This window comes from Plectropomus leopardus, chromosome 21, assembly GCF_008729295.1.
Source record: "Plectropomus leopardus isolate mb chromosome 21, YSFRI_Pleo_2.0, whole genome shotgun sequence".
NCBI lineage: Eukaryota > Metazoa > Chordata > Actinopteri > Perciformes > Serranidae > Plectropomus > Plectropomus leopardus.
The window spans coordinates 14,438,125-14,457,843 of record NC_056483.1 but is presented as its reverse complement, the minus strand read 5'-3'; the positions used below and the strand labels follow the sequence as shown (position 1 = coordinate 14,457,843).

General features: G+C 38.9%; 1 protein-coding gene across 4 annotated transcripts in view; it reads right to left on the bottom strand.

Annotated features, from left to right (window-relative positions):
- tpk1 (thiamin pyrophosphokinase 1) overlaps positions 1-19,414 on the bottom strand; it is a 77,078-nt gene extending 57,664 nt beyond the window's left edge. For 2 of the 4 annotated variants that reach the window (XM_042510281.1, XM_042510284.1), the window contains exons 1-3: positions 19,385-19,414; positions 16,562-16,652; positions 11,162-11,236 (exon numbers count right to left, since the gene is read on the bottom strand). In XM_042510281.1, coding sequence (XP_042366215.1) covers positions 11,162-11,236; positions 16,562-16,604 — 118 coding nt within the window. In that variant the 5' untranslated portion in view covers positions 16,605-16,652; positions 19,385-19,414. Of the gene's footprint in view, positions 1-11,161; positions 11,237-16,561; positions 16,653-19,155; positions 19,249-19,340; positions 19,357-19,384 lie in introns of those variants that run through there. The other 2 variants (XM_042510283.1, XM_042510282.1) reach the window with 2 other exon arrangements.
- Between the last annotated feature and the right edge of the window lie 305 nt (positions 19,415-19,719).

Below are 19,719 nucleotides of genomic sequence, written 5' to 3'. Positions count from 1 at the left end.
CCAGATTGTCTTGATTAGGAATCAAGTGACAGCAAAAAACTGCATGGGACTAGCATGAAGTAAGCATGTCTGTAATGTGGAGACTCATGGGTATCCCCATTATCTGTTTTCATTCATATATCTTGAGGTCAGGAGTTAAGTGACCCCTGTGAAATGGCCATGCTGTTCCATCGCTAAAATGTAACCTAACTTTGGAGAGTCATTCAGCCTCCTTTCTGAGAAATGAACATGACATGGTCGGCACCACTGGATTCCTTAGATCTTCTAGTTTCATATGGTATTATCATCACTCTAGCTTTAAAACTCAGCCCGATACAGCCTCTTAATGACTGGACTGTCGGCTGGAAACTAATGCAATTAAAAAGTTAAAATTTAAAAAAGGCATTAATTAGGGACCATAATTGCGCGTTAACGTTGACAGCCTTAATTTTATTCATAACAATTCCATTAACAGTTCTACTTATCGGTCCAATTCTTTATCGTTTCTCTCAATAATTTGCGATCAGTTCTCTGTGTGGAAAATAAGTAAGTCTGAACAGGTTTTAGCATTAATGCATCTGCTTCATTATCTTTGAGTCTGAACACAGTGTAGAAAGAGTTTGTGAATCAAATTTTTAAAGAAAAAAAATCTGCTTAGCCTGCCTGCATGGCACTACAGTTTTTATAACATCAGATATTTCAACTCGGAAATGGACATGCCACTCGGTTGGGAAGTGGCACTCATGCTTAGACTGTCAAATACTTTTCTGTAATTTAAGCTCATGTTGAGTAAAAAGATGTTTCGGCCTATTGCTGGTGTTTCCACCCTTACATGAAATAAACATTTTACCAACATTACAAGTAGCATTGTTGTCAGTTTTCTTTATTAAATTAAGCCTCACTGTGGATTGTTTCTTCTGCAGTGTAGACATGAGTATAACGTCATTGTTTTGCAGAATGCTACAGAAAAATGTGGGCATTGATAAACGAAACTGATAAGCTCTGATGAATACGATCTCAGCAGATTGGACAGTTTGGAACCAGTTCTCAACTGGAACCAGTTTTCAATTCTCATACCAAACTTGTTCTATGAGAGATATAAAAAGTGATATATAATTGAAAAATAAAGTTGTTATACACTTAAACATAAAGATGAACGTTCAAGGAGAGATTTGGTTGCTTTATACATCTGGCTGTCAGAGCACTGAGTGCACAAGAACACATTTATAGAAAAAGGAAAAATATCTCAACAATGTGCAATTTAAACCCAGCACTACCTACATCAGCAATGCAAAGGCTTTGTTTAATAAAAACCTTGACATTACATCAATCACTGCAAAGATGTAAACAGTTTGAAAAGAAGCTCCATATTAGTTTGAAACTTTTCTGCCACAGAAAACAAAACCGATGACACACTACACAGACAAGTAAATTTGATTTGACCCTTTAAAGGCAAAGTAAGTGAAAGAGCACTTATCTGTCTTATTTTAAAAAAACAGACAATAGAAGTTGTTATTTGCCATTTTTAAAATGGTATTCAAGTTGCACATGATTAGATGCAAACTATTTGCAAATGTATGCTCTTTCATGGCCTCTATTCTATTCAAATTGAACAGGCAGCTTGTTTTTTTAAGAGCCCTTTTCTGTTTTGGGCTGTTGTGGTGCACACAGGGGAAATAACTTCAAAGTACAAGCCGTGGTTTTCTACTTGCACCTAGTTTACAATTAACAAAAGCCTGCACCAAAGAGACGGTCAAGTGCTGTACGCATGTTTTCTGTCTCACTAGCTTTCTTTTTCAAATGTGTCACTTCTGCAAACCCATCCGTGAGTGTTCACAAGAATACGGTTCAGCTGTCTATTACACATGTGAACTGTGCAAGCAATCACACATTTCTGGAAAATTACTTGAACAACATCTGTACATCTGTGCTGCAGTGATGACTGTCCTGAGCTGTAAAAACCTCTTTAACAGCACTCAATTTATTCATTCAGTGCTGAATGCAAGCCTTGGTCTCGAGAAACAGTGATTAAGCGCATATGAAGCCTGATGTACCTTGTGAGGTTCTTGTAAACAAACAAAGGTTATGCTTGAGTTCAGTGTTTGTCACAAAACCTGATTGTGTGCATCCCTAAAGACAAACAAACATATTTAAAGGCCAGCTATGGCACACCCACACAGGTGATTTTACTTTTGTTGCCTGATTGAGCCTTTTCTCATGTGTGGGTTGAAATCTACCTCAGTCTCCTTTTAGCTTTGTTGCACCTGTTAGGGTGGAACAAATTACATTTTTTATCATTCTTATAAACCTTGTTTACAGCAGACATTCTGACTTATATCAGGACAAGCACAAGTAAAACAACGGCTCAGTTCTCAGGAAGCCCTGCCAGTAAGCCCGCATTCACAAAAGCAGAAGCTGAAACTGGAAGTCTAATTAGAATGCAGTTGTTTTAAAGTAATTAATTATGTATTTGCTTTTTTTCAGCTATGTCCAGCCAAAAACTGTGAAAAAAGGTCTGTTAGTTCAAGATCCAGTGACCTTGCATAGACCACAGCATAGCAACAGTGCTATTTGTGGTCAGAAACTCCACAAGGTATCTCGAACTGGTGAGTCACAGATAATCTAAAAAGAGAAAAACATTAAGTTCTACATCTGATAAAAAAGGAAAAAAATCTTCATCACTCTGGTACTCATTTCCAAGAATATCACTGTGTATTCTAAGGTGTTTATTATCCGCTGCAAAGGTCCAAGGACAGAAGGTGTCGTCTGCTGTGCAGATTGTATAGCCCCTTGAGACAAATTGTGATTTGTGATATTGGGCTATATAAAATTTACTTGACTTGACTTAATTACCAACAAGACAGTACTCTCTCCTATAACTCCCACTTTAGGGTAAAATAACCATCAAGACTTTGCACTTGTAAACTGATTCGCATACAGCAGAGACATGCATTAAATATTTATGTTTGGACTTCCTCTCTCCAGGCTGTATACTGTAACAACAAATGGAGGTGCAGATTTTAAACTTAGAATAACTTATACACCCCTAAAAATACAGCAAGTACAAAGCAAACTATGTCACAACTACATACTATAAATTCACATGCACACACAGACTCAGACTAAAGTAGACGCAATTAGCAGAATTAAACGGAGAGGAATGATTATTTCAACACAGGGGGGTATCCTCCTCAATCTGACTATCCCAGGCTTGAGCGCTTAAAAAGTAAAAGAATGCAGATGCATTTGCATTGATGTAAATAAGACGCTTATACCCTAGGCAGTGCTTTTACTTATAACCCTCACCACCTGCTGTCGATGTTTCACGTCAAGAAATGATTGGAATGTAAATGACTCATTATCTCCGACAGAGTGCAAAGGCTGAGAAACTTTTCAAACAGTAACTCGAAAAACAGAGAAACTGTTCTTTAAGCCTGGTGGCCACAGTCTGTAAAGCTATCTGTCATTATCTGTGTCCACACGCACACACGTGCATGCGCGCACACACACACACACACACACACACACACACACACACACACACACACACACACACACACACACACACACACACACACACACACACACACACACACACACACACACACACAGTATCATTTTCAGACTTAAGGTTCCAGAACAGTTACTTCCGTCTGTCAATCATTTACTCAGTTCTGTTTGTATGGCCTGCCATTAAATACACTCACACACAGCTCCAGTAAGTCTGAGAGGTGATGTGATTCTACAAAGTGGTGCTCGCAAGTACCAACTTCATAACAATCTTTCAAAAGTAACGATCTACTTACATTTATATAATTCCCAATTATATGCATTTTCGGCTCATATTTTTGCTTCATATCCATCCCGTATTATTTGTCTGCATTCGCACTGTGGTGGAATAACAGGTCCATCAGTTAACCACAAACTGCAACATTTTATCGTGGGAGCCTTCTTCTTGCTAAGGCTTGTTTTGATAATAATAAGGTCCCCTCCAGTGCTGTAAGCTAGCAGATCTCATAAATATCAATGAGTGATCATTTTCAATATTTTGGTAACATTTAAACATCTTTTGACAGTGTTTTACACTGTTGCATTATGTATCTTTATGTCCGGGTTTCCTGCAGTGTTGTATAGTGTGGCCTCCTGCTCCTTCAGAGACAAAAAGCACCTCTGCTTGTCAGAAGAAATTCCAACAAGTTCATAAATTATATTAAGCTTATTAAGCTCGGGGAGGAAAGAGCAGTGGCACTACATCCAGCAGTAAAGAGCATGCATTTAATGAGCAAAGCAGATGTTTAAATGGTTAAGTTTAAAATGCATTGTGCACAGTATGCTTACGGTTTAATACAGTGGTTCTCAGCCAGGGGTCCCTGAAGGAGTTCCAATGGGTCCCCAGAACATTGGAGAACAGTTTATTTTTTTACTATTTAATTCATTAGAGAAGGGGGGCTATTGTTAGAAAGACACACAAGAGTGACTATATGATCACAATTTTTACAGACTCCATGACTGTCTCTTTATATTTTGATTTTAATCATATCTAACTGAAGTACAATCTAATGAAACAAGGTTCCACTGCTTAAAGTGTGTAAGTTTAGGGGTTAAGAATCACTGGTCTAACATGGTATTTCCTTCCTCATAAAGCACTTTTAAGGCAATTTTTGGGAATACTGCATTGCTAACATCCATGTTAATGTGCAATCAGTCTTCTTCATCACTGCCTTTGTTGGCACAGTACTACACTGTTTGCACTTTACCAACACCGGCTGTCAGTCAACTCATGCATGTGGAAAATATAAACAAAAAAGGGCCATAGGGCATGTAAAAAAAATTGTTCCATAGCACTACCAGTAACCAAAAACTCCACAGAGGTACCTGTCATCATAGCACCGAAAAAGAAAACCTTGCAAGTTTTTACATCAAGGCTGTGTTTTGCAAATCAACATCCTGCAGGAAACCCTGTACATTTAAAAAAAAGTTCATCTGCTTTGTAATCAGCAGTAATAGATTTTATGTCATTGTCAGAGTAAAGCAGTTGATTCCCCGTGTTAAGGTTGATGTCCTCGAAAGTACAACCACACGTTTCTAAGCTTCAATTGTTTTTGTTCTCCGAGTAGATTAGTCAAGAGTGTGCTTCTTGTCATTTTAGGATTGCTGTCCTTGACGTAATTTCCTTTGAAACCAAATTCACATAAAACGGGTCAAACTTATTTAAAAGTTAATCTTCATTGTACGGGAAATGCCTGTGGGAGCATCTGTCTTTTTAGATCTCTCAACATTCACTTTGTCTTCATCACAGTAAATGGCAAAAGTGGGTAAACTGAACTTGAGGAAGATTATCTCTCCATCTGCACTTCTTTCACAGGCGTTGTAGATACAATTACTGTCATTCTCCCTCCGAAAACAATGAATTGCCTGCTGTTTGAAGTACGCCTCAATTGTGAATGCAACAGCCTAACCAACTCCATCTTATCTCTCTCCTCAGAGCATAGGAGTTTAACAAACAAGCTCAACAGAGAATTGCATACAGGGACAAGGCTGCCTTATGAATTCTGACGGTGATATAATGTGAGCGGGGACGTCAGAAGCAGTCGGCGGAGATGACCTTGTAAATTAACTAGCCATAATAATCCCTCCCTGCAGGCTTCAGAACCGACTCCTCCTGTCACTCACTCTGCTGGGTGACAGATACATATGGTGGGCAGGAGATAATGCACTTCCACACACAGTAGTAAACCTGTCATTTCAGTGCTTTTTAATCATCTATTTTGCTCTTGAGTTTAATGCAGGAAAGATGCATGTTCATGGTCATGCGGAAACGCACAAATGCGCGCACGCACGCACACACAAACACCCACATAGCTGTAGGGTATATTCTATAGCAGGCCAATATTGATGGGGTTAGTGGTGAGGATTAATACCTGTCAGGTTGGGGCTTTGGTGCTGAACAGGAGAGGGCAAACGGTCACCTGGAGCAGTGAAAAGATTATTATCCTTATTATGATGCCTAGATGCCCTCCCTTCATCCATCAGTCCACCTCTCCCCCTCCGTCTGTCACCCTGTCTGCAGATCCACCCTGCTCTCTACACCTTGCCTCAAATTTGATTGATCTCCCGCACAAATATCTCATTTTCTTTTTCTCCAGCTCCACTGTTACTCTTTATTCTTCTGCTCCATCCCCCTGTTTGTTATTCTATAGGGGTGCAACTATTGTTGTCACTGTTGATTACAATTATTTTCTTAATCAGTAAGTTGTTAGGTCAATAAAATTTCAGAAAATGGTGAAAATTGTTGATCAGTGTTTTCCAAAGCCCAGGATCACATGTCTTATTTTTTCCCCAAACCAAAGAGATTTAGTTTACTGTCATAGAGTAGCAAACATATCTGAAAATATTAACAAAGCTAGAATCCGAGAATTGAGATTTTTTCTTGAAAAAATACTCAAACCAATTAACTGATTATCATATAAGTTGGCGATCAACTAACTGCAAAGTTGACAAGAAATCAATTGATCATTGCAGCTGTTAGGGCATTTTCGTATTAAGTACGTTTGATTTGTGCCATGCCCAAGTACAAATCCCCTCTTTCTACTCCCCTGCCACTCAGCTTTTGCATTAGTCATGTTATTCTGTGCCTGAGTATGCTTGCATCATCGCCAACATAACATTTTTGTTGCACTAAAAAAAAGGTCAGCGCAGACAGACACTGCTGCCCCATGGACCATCATCAAAGGATACTGGCGGAGCAACAAGGCAAGGCTCTGCTCCTGGCTGGAGAAGGAGCTGCTGCTCTCCAGCTTGGAGCTCTCTGACACCCAATGGTCCTTAGACTGTAGGTCAATCGCTGCAGCCTCACCAAGCCAGATCTGGGTCCATCAACAGCAAACTGCACTACCGCCTGATATAGAGGCATCAGTATTAAATTGTGACTGTTTCACAACTGGTCAAAAACTCCTTGTAGTCAAGTTAAACAGCAATTTACGTCTGTGTTTTGGTTTGGTTTGTGTTCACACCTTATGTATACCATATTGGAGTATACATGAACCATACTCATGACAGCTTTTAAAGTGGATTGGAGTATCGACTGGGGAACCGTGCACAGTTATTGTACATAGCTTTCTAACTATGCTAACTATACTTTTAACTAATCAAACAAACTGGACTTTGGAATCAAGTGCACTTGGATCTAGGCTCAGGTCCCTAATGTGAAAGCCTTCTAATTCTAGATGGCAAATTTTCTGATTGAAATTAATTTTTTGTCTATTCGATTAAATGACGTACAGGAATTTGGTCTTTAGCTTTCTTACAATCTTTATCCATAAATCAAGATCAAGAACAGCTTCTCTTTTCGAATTCTCCACATGCTGATTTACCCCATCAGACATGAAGTTCAAGAAGTGTGTATGTGCGCACTTGCAGTCACTTAGCCGGCCTTGATTGCAAGGCTGATATTCAACTGGCTGATGTTCATAAACTTCAACTTTGGCAAGCTGCTCAGCATCAACAAATGATGAAATCAGGCACAGGCCTGTTTTTTTTGTCTTGTAGAGAGAGTTACCCTCCCTGATTGCTGTATTGATTTGCTTGTTTGTGTTGTAACACAGTGAAGTAAGTGAAGGATCTGGAAGTAAGTAAATGCGAGACTGATCGACTGAATGAACAAGTGAGTGGGTGACTGACCAGATGAGCAAGTGGGTGACTGATGGACTAGATGAGTGAGAGGGTGAGAGAGTGTGATAAGCAGCTTGATCCTTCTTCACAACATCACACTCGGTACCTATAAATGAGCTTCCCTTTGATCAGTGCTGCGCTCTTCCAGCCTCTATCGCTCCCCTACTCCCTGCTGCTCTACCTCTCCCACAGGTGATGAGGGGGCCCAGGGGCAGCACATCAGAGAACCTGAGAGTGCCGTGTGTACGTGAGTAAGAGCGTGTCTGTAAGGGTGGAGACCTGGCTACGATGCCTCCAGGTGAACAACCATCTGGGAAGTGACACACACTCCGACACGCTCATGCGCACACTGACATCTGCTTATCCCATAAACAACATTAAAAATACATGGCATATCAAGTGAGGAACGATAAACTTGCTACAAGCGTGTTTACCATCACACTGCGAGAGATCTGAGATCTGCCATTCACGCACCATCATCATCCTGTCAAAACTTCTTCAAGTCCCATGTGCACTGCTGCCAAGTTCAGAACTGATCAAGAAAGCTTCCCAATTTCTGACATTCACACCACAGTATTGCTTGTGGCACTTAAAAAACAACCCCTAATCTTTCTGAAACTTAAATCAGTAGCCTTATCTAAGAGGAAGCAAATGCCGTATGACATTATTAAGTTGCATGACACTGTCAAAGTGTGTCTAATATGTCCATCTGTCTCACAGTGGTCGTAAGATATTGCAATTGGATGGGACAATGATTTGATGCAATGCTTTATTATCCTTGTTCCTGTTTTACCGGCAAATATTGAAGGCAATAAGAAAAAATGAGTGAAACAATCAGCAAAAGGATGTGCAATAGCTCCACAATACATATTTGTAAAATGTAATCACTGGATTTGGAAATAAGGATATTGAATGTAAAATTTCAATCTCCAAACACTGTTGAGGGTCAGTTACAATTGACAGGGCGTAAAGAATCTATTACAAGTCTGATATATCCACATGCTGGTAGCAAACACACAATTTAAACTGAATATTGAAAAACTCTCTTCAGTTTAGATGTTGTTTGTGCTAGCAAATTTCAATTGAGTCTTTGAATGCCTTTCCAAATTATATAACAACTGCAATTTTCTTAAAAATAAGCAGTGTGATTTTTGATAGTATTGTGCAGAGCTACAGAAAACTGTCCTTGTCCTTTACTCTGGATGCATATTGTAAGACTTTGATGAGACTTGCCATCAATTAACCCATTCACTTTTCATTTAACAGGTATCGCAATCCTTTAGATGAATATTTTATATGTTTTTCTTTCTTTAAATTCTACTTTTTTTTATTCTTCTCATTTAATTAACTATCCAAAGAATCTTTTTTCTTGGGGCAGCAGGCAACCTTTGGAGTGAAATCAGATGAGGAAATTGCTTTGTCTAATGCCATGAAACATTTTGTAGAGGTCCTCTACTATAAAGGCAAAAACTGAAAGAGCCGTGAGATGGAAAGAGCTCAGGTGCCTCTTGGGTTTTTGCTAAGTTGATAAGAATATCAAAGCTGTGTTCATTAAAATTCAATCTGATGTGGGTTTAATCACAAGTTTGCCTTCAAAGTTACGTTGTTTACTAACCTTCTTCCATTATTGCATAAGTCTGCGTATTAAATTTTACATAAATTAATGTGCCTAGTTTTTTTTTGTTGTTGTTTCATGGTCTCAGCATAAACACTGTTGAGAACCAGTGATCCAGGCCACATTTCTCCATTAAGTCCTTGATAAAACAGCTGCGTGCCTAACACATTCAGCACAAGTTGCTCTTGTTCAGTAAGGCTCTGTTTCTGATCAGTTTATCATATTTAAAAGAAAAAACAAAGTTCTAGGATACAGGTTGAGATGACACTGTCTGGTTTAAAGGCTCAAAGTCAGCTTTGCATATTTAATACATCACAGCCAAGTAGCACAACCGCTATGCATCAACGCGTCTCATAAGCGACACCTCAGGGAGTCTGGAGCTCTACTTCCCCTCAAAAACCTATTTTTCCTCTTTTAACGATGAGCCTTTTTTGCATGTTTTTGAGTTGTCTGGATGTCTGTTTGTCTTTTACTCTGATAAAGGGCATAGAGTATTCATGGCGCAGAAGGGAAATCAAATCCATTTTTATACCCTTTAGTTACCAACTACAAAAAAGTGGACTTCCCTGGTTCATAATTTGCCAGCAAACTTGTTACCAGCAGTTTGCTAGTGTGAAAATGATGAAGCATAGTTCTTTTCATCCCCAGAAATAATCATCAAAATGCCGCTGGGCATAACCGTTACTCCAAAACTGCTGAAGTGGAGCCATGCAGTAAGTTTGTACTACACAACAGGTGCTGTATATTTGAAAATGAAAGTATAGATTTGGTCCTGCTCTAAATGCTCTTTTGTTAATAGTATATACAAGCAAGAGTTGTGCATTAACGACTAACTGTTTAGGGTAAGACACAAATGAGTTTGTCTGAGTGCACGACAGTAAAGATTTTCCTATCTGCTCATATCTCTAACTAGACAATTTCGTCTTTGGTAAAAGGCTGCAAGAGAGCTCACAGATGTAAGCAATGGCTCAGAGTCGGTTCTGAGGATGGATTTGTTTTGACTGAAACGCCCACACGCTCTAATCGTGGCGGGTCTTAGGTCCAGTAGGTTTTGTTTATATTGACCCTGTCACTCCCCTGCTGAGTAGAGTGGACACTTAATGCCACTGCCTGTGTTCACATTATTTACCAACCAATTAGCTATAATGAATGTATGCACACTTGAATGAATCTCAATGGATGTGCTATTCTTGTTACCTTGAGACCTTACAATTGCTATAAGAGTGCTTTTGGGAGGTTCAAATGAATAAAAAAAATTGTACTATTATGTATGGTTCAGTGCTGTGAAAGATGATCACCTCTGGAGATTATGAGTGAAATGCGTAGGGCCTTTTATAATATAGTTTTTATTTGATCACTTACTGTATATTTCAGGTTGATCTGTAAAGCTAAATGACCCTGCTGCTACAACTGAAATGTTCAGATTCAAAACTCATTATGCAATTTCATCATGACACTACAAAAGCTGTATCAGGGGCAACAAAATCATGCTGCCTATTCAAGGCTGTGAACACACAGGAATACATTTTTTTATAATATCATCTTTGTTTTGATTATATCAATTGTTGAGGTCATGTAGCCATGGAAGTTACAAAACAAATAAAACAAAAAGTCACCCTTGCAAAAAGGAAAATTATTTTCTGGGGAAAAAATTATGTCAACTTAAACTTCATTAAAGCACATCGCAAAAGAAATGTGGGCAGAGGGCAGAGAGGGGGCATTTTCAAAGACATGGCAGTAATTAAGATTTTGCACAGCGGAGGAAACACAGGCTAGAGAGCACAGACCGACAAAAAACAACTGCGGAATACATGCTCAGTGCACACAAATGTACTGGAGATCTAAGTGATACTGAGGGGGCTTGTTTGATCTGCGCTGGTGATGTGTGTGATATACCTTTACTCCAGAGGATGTGTAGGTAGTCCTTATCCAGAGGCTGGTTCAGAATGATCAGACAGATCCTCTGCGTGCCTGCACAAGAAAGGAGGACAGGGGAAAGGTATGAATCATAAACAATCAGACAGAGACACAGACTACGGAACATAATGGCCACACAGCAAAAACACAAGACATCACTATGTGCATGTTTAAAACGCACCTTTTAAATACAAATTGGAGGCTGTTGGTTAGGGCACTGAATGTGCTTAATAAAAAACAAAACTAAAACAATGCCGTGATAATGAGGTCATTATCATGTTCCGTACAGAGACTAGAAAATAAGAGGGGGAATCAAAATCTGAAACCATTCCAAGGGTGTCGGGAGCTTTTTGTGGAAGTTCAGAATGTTTTCCCACTCAGTTCAATGAGTGACTTTTTGCAACATCCGAAAATTACAAAACATAACCACAGTATAGACAATGTCCATCCAAATTATGCAATAATCTAACCTCACTCACATCACCCTCACTTTTATCGACTGGGGTCACAATTAATGGGGGGTGTACGGCATGCAACAAGGGTCCAAGGCTGGAATCGATTCCTAAATGTTGCAATATTATGGCATGCACTGTAACCACTGGGCTACCAAGATGCTCCATAAATACATTTCTATATTTTTTGCATTAGTGATATTTATATATTGGACACTAGAGAGAGCAGAGCTTGCAGCATATGGAGACCATGACATCAAGTGTCTATGGAAACAGTCTGACAGCAACAAAAACCTACATATGATCAAATTATCTTGGCAGAGTGAATTCAGCTGAAGGTATTTATTGCCAATGCAGGGTGATGTGCTATTTCAAGTGCATGCTATGGGGGCCAACAGGAGAGCTTTGCCCACATTCTGGTGCTACATGATGTAGTGTTGGCTTTCCCAGTCTCTTCTGTTGTGAGAGGGCATTCAGCTGTTTAAGCAGAATCTAAAAAATTCAATCTGTCTTATCAATCTGCTGATGTTGGTGTAAAATTGTGTAAAGAAAGTGTAAGCCAGGACAGCAGCATACAGAATTTTGCATATAAGAACAAAAAGACGAAAAACACTACAGCAAAACATTAAACAAACAGTTTAGCAACCAATTGCTTACCCCTGGTTACAAGCCTGGTGACCACTTTAAGAAGTAAGTGCTAAGCCCTGTAAGCCTTGCACGCATCACATTCATGCTCTTTTGACTACCTTGGCTCCTTGTCACCTTGGCGACACACCATCTGTAACTAACATGGAGGAAAGCCTTTCTGAACAACAAAAGTGAAAATAACCAGACATTCTATAACGTCTCTCGTCCGTCTCATTGTACCTCCATGCTTCTTTGTCAAAGTCTCTATCCCAGGGTGCATCATTTCACAAGTCTATTTCCTCTCTCAAGCTCCCCATCCATCTTGCTTTTAGCTTTTCTTTCGCTCTGCTTCTAATGTAGGTCCCCTGACTGATATTTTACAATTGTCACTCATTTTTCAATCTGCAGGAGATGAAACATAATAATGACAAACTCTGCATCCATCAACTAAGTAAAAACAGAGCTGCTGAAAAAGCCTTAATGAAGCAAAAACAACAAGGACAACCTCTCTTAACCTGCATCCACACTTAGCCATTTTGCTCGTTTATCTCTCATTCTCGTGCCTGCCCTTATAAACAATTTTTCATCCATTTTTAAAATTGTTGCCTTTTGTAGCAAAACCAAAATGCCATATGCAAGTTTCAGCAACATCCTGTGATGACAATGCCCCCTCTTTTCTAAACTGCATTTATGTAAATTCCACACAACAGCATTACAGATCGGATACAGCACAACCTGGCATTTCTAAGACTTGTATCTTTCCCAATACACCTTCCCTAATACATCATGAATGCAGTGGGAGGCCAGAATAAGCAATGGCCAAGAAAGAAGAAAAAGAATATACTTTAGGCTTCATGAAATTCTCATTGCAAAATGTGCATTGCCTTGTGTCCGCAAAAAGACCCTTTTTGGATTCATACCCTTAAGTGTAAAGAGTGCATTTTGACTTGGATGAGAAAGTGTGGAAAAAAAATTGTCCTTTGGGTTTGTGACTTTGTTGCAGCATCGAGCTTGATGTTGTTAAAAAGTTCACATCACTCGAAGGTCATTTCCAATACGAAAGTCAACCCCAGCAGAGTATGGTAAAAGGAAGAGGAAGGGAAAAGAGGATAAAGAGGAGACATAAAGAAGGAGGAGGAGGAGGAGGAGGAGGAGGAGGAAAAGAAAGGAGGACACCAGGAGGGGTAGGTGAGGAGGAGAAAGAGGAGGAGTAGATTTGTCAGTCTTGTCTCTTAATTGGCTGTAGGTGTACAGAGAACAAAAGACAAACTCAACCAGCCGTGACTTTTCAGATAACCCCTCGTTGCAAAAACACTCACACACTCACACACACACACACACACACACACACACCCTCGCGCATACGCTTGCACAAAAATACACACACACACACACACACACACACACACACACACACACACACACCAAGCACATAGATATTCCAGGAATAGGCATTTATAATTAAAATGGTGAAATTTAAAAGGCTAACTTTGCACACTAGGGATTTTAAAATGCAGACATCCAGGGGCTGTTTTTATATTCTCCACCGAGAGTCTAGATAAGCTTTTCCTGCAAGAGATGAAACTAAAGCAACCATGGAAATATTCTCTAACTCATCTAATGGGGGAAAAGTGTTTCACTATACTGTGCAGCTGGAAGACAGATTTTACAAGCGTATGATACAATCTCAAACACACATTTTACTTTTGATAGAAGGTAACAGATTTATTGAGAAAATTATACCATTAGGAGGATGTGTGTCTGTGCTCTGATCTGTTCTGCAACCATTTGGGGGATTATTTGCACACAGTGTGAAATCTGTAGAATAAATCTTGGATTTGTACAGTGAGCAAACTCAAGAGCGTAGCCTGCAATGCTTAGCGTACGTGTTTGAGTAAACATTTGTAACAATGGATGCTTCAACTGCTGATAGCATCCTATCAGAAGAGAGTGTCTCTTGACTGACGTTGGCCTTTGAGTGCTATTGATTTTGGAGCTGTGCAAGCATAGAAAATCAACAATGCTTCTGTGTTTCAGCTTGGTGCAAATCACACACATGAAAGAGAATGTCAAGTATATACAAACGTATTAGTGCACATACAGGAGAAAAATTACAGTGGTCTTTGTAGACTAACATCAGGATTATAACCTTCAAACAGCAATCAATGGAGACGTTGAGGGAGAGACAAAAGGGAAGGAAAAAAGAGAGCAATGTAAGGAACCTATAGACTGTATATGGTACATAATACAGTAGTAGTACCCATAGGCTCTGATCCTCCGGTTGCATTCATCATTTGATCACAATGGGACACATTATGTTTTGGGGCTGTAACTAATGTCTCATTAAAATTACTGTTCGATCTGTAGATCCTGGGTCTTTAACAGGGGGTCCGCAACCACTACAGGGTCCTCAGAGTTACTGCACAGGGGCTGGCAAATTATTGTTTGGTGATTTGATTTAAGGTTTAAGCCTTTTATTCCTCTATTTATCTATTTTTTAAAAAAATGAAAATATGCCTGATATTCTAGAAAAAAATAAGATATTAAATTGACTCATCTTTCCCTGCAAAAATGGTAGAAACCACTGGAATCCCTTAAATATAATTTAGACTTAAACAGATTAAAAACTGTACACAAATGTCTTATATATTGGAGAGCCGGGCTGTAGATTATTTTTTACAATAAACTGATTGATTCAGTGTCGTCTTCACATTGCTTATTTTGTGTGTCCAACAGTCCATAACTTTAATATATTCAGTTATATTATACTGAAGAAGCTGGAACCAAACAATGTTTGTCCTTGGCACTGCTCCTTGCCAATTTTCTTGTTTAGTGATGTTTTTTTTTCACATTCCACTCTGTGAATTGGCAAACATAGACGACAAGAGGTCAAGACAGAATATTTCTATATTTCAAGAAGAGTACAGCTCGATACAAGATTCTTCAGCTGTCCAAATTGTAGCAGGTTAAAAGAAAAGCAGTTCCACCAAAAGACCTCTTTGTGAAATAACTCTAGGAATGCAACACCACAGATACCTGAAATTCATCTACACCTCATCATTAAATTTCACACTTACTTGATGTCTTTGAACCTTTGCCTGAACGCCGATGAATCCATGAAAGGATGAGAGGAGCAAAAGCTCTGACACTGCTGAGTTTACTGGGGACAGAATGCCTGTTTTTCAGTCCAAATCTGTCTATTTATATCTCTCTGTGGGTGGACAATATTTCTAGTAGGTGTCAAAACCCCACATCACAATTTCATTTGTACAGAGTGTATCTAGTACTAGGCAACAAATGGTAGCCCCTTTATCATAATATACAAGCATGTAAGGGATTTTTTTCATGTAAGTAATTATATTATTTTTTTTTATAAAATAGATCTCAAAGATACAAGGAAATAATGAATGCAGTATTCTAATACAAGACTAGCAAACAAGGGAATTACATGTGGCTACTGTCTCCACTAAAGGCCAAACTGGTATATGATCCTTTTGACCCTTACAGCTTGGGGTAAAACCCACCCTTAGGCTCATCTCAGCTCCTCTTCCTCCACACTCACACACACCACCAGGGAGATAAACCTTGACCTGAGAGCAGTTGATAAAGGCACATATAACCCGCTTCCTCCTCAGGTCTATAGGGCAGTCAGTGCTGACCATCGTGAGGGTTTTGTTTTTTGAGAGCATCAACACATTCAAAATCTTTGGGGAAATTAGTCCTGGAACAAAAATGTGCCTTTGGATAAGAGAATAAATGTGCTACCATGGGATTCTTTCCAGTCAAATATCAGATTGTACTTGATTTTCTGGTGTTTGACAAAGTGAATTTATATGATGACAGGGATTGTATTCGGGAGCAAGATTATTTATTTTTAGAAATATTTCAATAAGCAAAATGCCTCTTCAAAGTTTGTTTTTCTCAAACAGCAAACTTTACAAGCATCGGGCCCTCTTTCAATAAAGGTTCATTATGTTCGCAGCAAAACAAAAACGAAACAAGAAAGTGCATCTCATACATATACACATTGTTGTCATGAAAGTGCCAGTGATTTGTTTTTGAGTTTTAATTCCCCCGAGACTGTCTGTGTGTCAGAGTGACTGGGAGAAGCAGAGAGAGGAAGACAAGTGTGACAGTGATGTGAGTAAGTGTGTGTTTTGATCAGATGCATACAGATCTATGTTTGGGTCCCAGTTTGTGGCTTGTGGGTGAACGCGCCATATGCGCATGGCCCTGCGCATTTGATTGATTGCGTGCATGCGTGCTTGCGCCATGGGAATGTGTGTTTGAAAGGCAGTACCTGAGGGCAGCAGGCAGTCCAAAGGCGTCAACTCTTCATCCATGGCCAGGATCCACAGGAGCCCGTCTTCAATCAGCCGACTCACCTGGAACTGAGGAGAGGAGGACAGACACTGTTGCTACTCTTCTTGCTTTTATCTTTGTTTCTTGCTTTTGTTCTTTTCTTTCAAAATCAATGAAAGGAAGTCATTTCACTGTCCAGCTTGTCTCTAATCCCAGTTTATCACCAGCCCTCCTCTGGTCCTAATAATTCCACCCGACACAAACAGACTAAATACAAACGCTAACATACACATGTGAGTACAGTGACACTATGTTTGGACCTCTGGGTTACTCAAGACACAAATAATGTCCTGTTTTTTTTTTTTTGATTAATTTGTTTTCAATGAAAAAGTTAAGAAAAAAAAAACATCAGAACCTCTGTGACATCAGCAGATTTCTTGTTTTGTCTGACCAACAATCTACAACCTAAAGATGTTTATTTCATAATAATATAAATAATATATACTGAATGGGAAACAAACCCGTAGGGCAGCAAAAGTAGTTGTAAAAAAAAAAAGACAAAAAAGAGTTGAACAATTAGTCATTTCACAAAAATTGAATCATCAGTTATCTAGATAATTGATTAATGGTTTCATTAATCTATCACTAAAATTTGATTAGTTATTTCTCAAGTAAAAATACCAAACATATGCATTCAGCTTCTCAAATGTGTGAATTTTCTGCTTTTCTTTGCCATGTATGATATTAGACTGAACATGTTTGGGGTTCTGGTTTTTAATATGTAACAAGAAATTTAAAGTAAACTTTAGCCTCTGAGAAATTACAGTGGACATGACTCCAAAACAGCAATTATCCAAGAAAATGATTTGTAGATTATTCAATAATCATTCACTGCAGCCCTAAAATATAATTTGAATGAGCGGGAATCAATTTTATAACCATTCACTTGAAAACAAACACTTTTACTTTGTCAAAAGGTAAAATGCCAGAATTTTTCAGTTGTACAACATAAATAATCCACATCGTAACTCCTTTCATCATTTTCTGCTGGCTAAATTTAAGAATTAATTTGAAATTACAAATTACTATTTGGAATAATATCTGAAATAATCTGTAAATTACAATTTTACACTGAAGAACAAATATTATTCATCAAAGTTTAACCAGAGCTGTTGTGAACGGTAAATGCAGTTGCACTGGGTATATCCACCTCTATTTCTGCCTGTTTGCAGTATACCCACCTATCAGGCAAAACGCCACAGGAATATATAAGAGATTATATCCACTTCCTCCAAACCTACCCATCCTTCGAGTAGTACACCCACCTCACCAACTACCACTGCACCAATGCATTTTACTAAACCAAACTTTTGAAATTTGTCTTCTCTGGCCACATTTTTTTTTTTACATCAAATCCTGTAATGTATACAATGCATTCCTTCTCCCACTTTGAAACATACATTAACCAAAAAAAAAAACATAATGCAAACACTATGCAGCCTGCCAGTACCCCTCTTGCTCACCTTTCAGCTTCACAGTCCAGCTAGGAGAAAAGAGCAAACTATGAATAAGAAAGACAAACTGTTATGCTGCTGTCTTGTCACAACAATAACAACCTCAGCTGAACTTTTAACTATGTCCTTCCTTGGCCCTGCCAAGTGACAAAACAGGGCTTTGTCAATTATTACCTTTCATGGGCCTGTGTGTACTACCACAGGTAGTATTCATTTGGCAAGTTACTTAAACTTAAGCTGCCATAAATTGAAATTATCTAATCATATTGCACGCACCGAGGCACTTATCAACAACTCCAGTAAAAGTCAAAGTAAAACCTTTTAACTTGTTTTCTAATTATAATTTGTTTTAAGCACATCATAAATCTAGTCCCACTATTCAAAACAATTGGTAAGCATCATTCATTTATTATTATGTTTTCAGATTTCCCCGAATTGTATTATAAAAAGGGTCAGTACAAAGCAGCTGCTGCTAATGGGTATCAATAATACTCTCACATGTCACACAGATTCTGCTCTTTTGTACTAAGTCTTTTTACCAGATGTCAAAATAATACCAGGCCTAATAATAATAATAACAATAATAATAATAACCTAATTTGTAATGCACTTATCTAAACAAAGTTACAAAGTGCTTCACAAATAAGAGTAAAACAAAGAAATATAGTTAAAATGACTAAAAGCACAAGGACATAAAACACATGGTCCATTACTTACTTTTTTCCCTGACTGACAGCATGTGTAAATATTTGAAAGATTTCAGTGTAAAATCTCCACACTTCAAATCTTGTTGAATGTTCACACATTAATATTTCACTGCAACATAAACAACCTACATCTTTCAACCGAATAACCACTGATGTTTAGCCTGCAGTGCTTCTCCAGCTGCTGAAATAATCGACCACACTTTGTGTTAATGCTTAAGTGGGCTGCAGCAGCTCATGATGCATTACTCCACTGCTAAATCGATGCTAAACCACTGAATCACGAGCTCATTTAACAGCGAGCAACACCGCTGAACATTTCGTGACACATATTAGACTAAACTTCTTGTGAAATTGGACTCTGACATCCTTACCCGACGACAGTTTCACATCACCACTCTAACGTAGCTGTTTTCAAATGAATAGGGAGACATTGGAGCAATGAGCCTCGCTTTGCTGCTTCCCGTTGTTCACCGATAAAACCGCACAATTCTGACACAAACAACACGCACGAGGACAATATGCTCCGCCGCTAATAAACCGACTTCACATTTTTCACCTGTCATGGCTTTGCTTTAGAAATATTTAACAAAAAAAACTCACAGAATGAAGCGACTTCCGCCATTAATGTTGTGTACAGTCAACAAGAGCGCCAGGAGCTAACAGCAGCAGCACCGAGGAGGAGCGGGAATTTCTTACGGCGCCTCCTAAAGGCCAAAAGTAGAAACGCGTTTTCTTTGTATGGTGCTCTAAAAGCACTTTTTTAAAAAGGCAGTCCCAGAGGTTTTTAAATGAGACTCTAGGGTTCTCTGGCAAATTGAGGAATTAATTTCACTACGTGGATAGAGACTGACTTTTCCAATCACTGCCTGCACTCTTCACTATTAACCATCATTTTGTGCCGAGCATGGATTAAACACCGGGCCAATTGGGCCAGT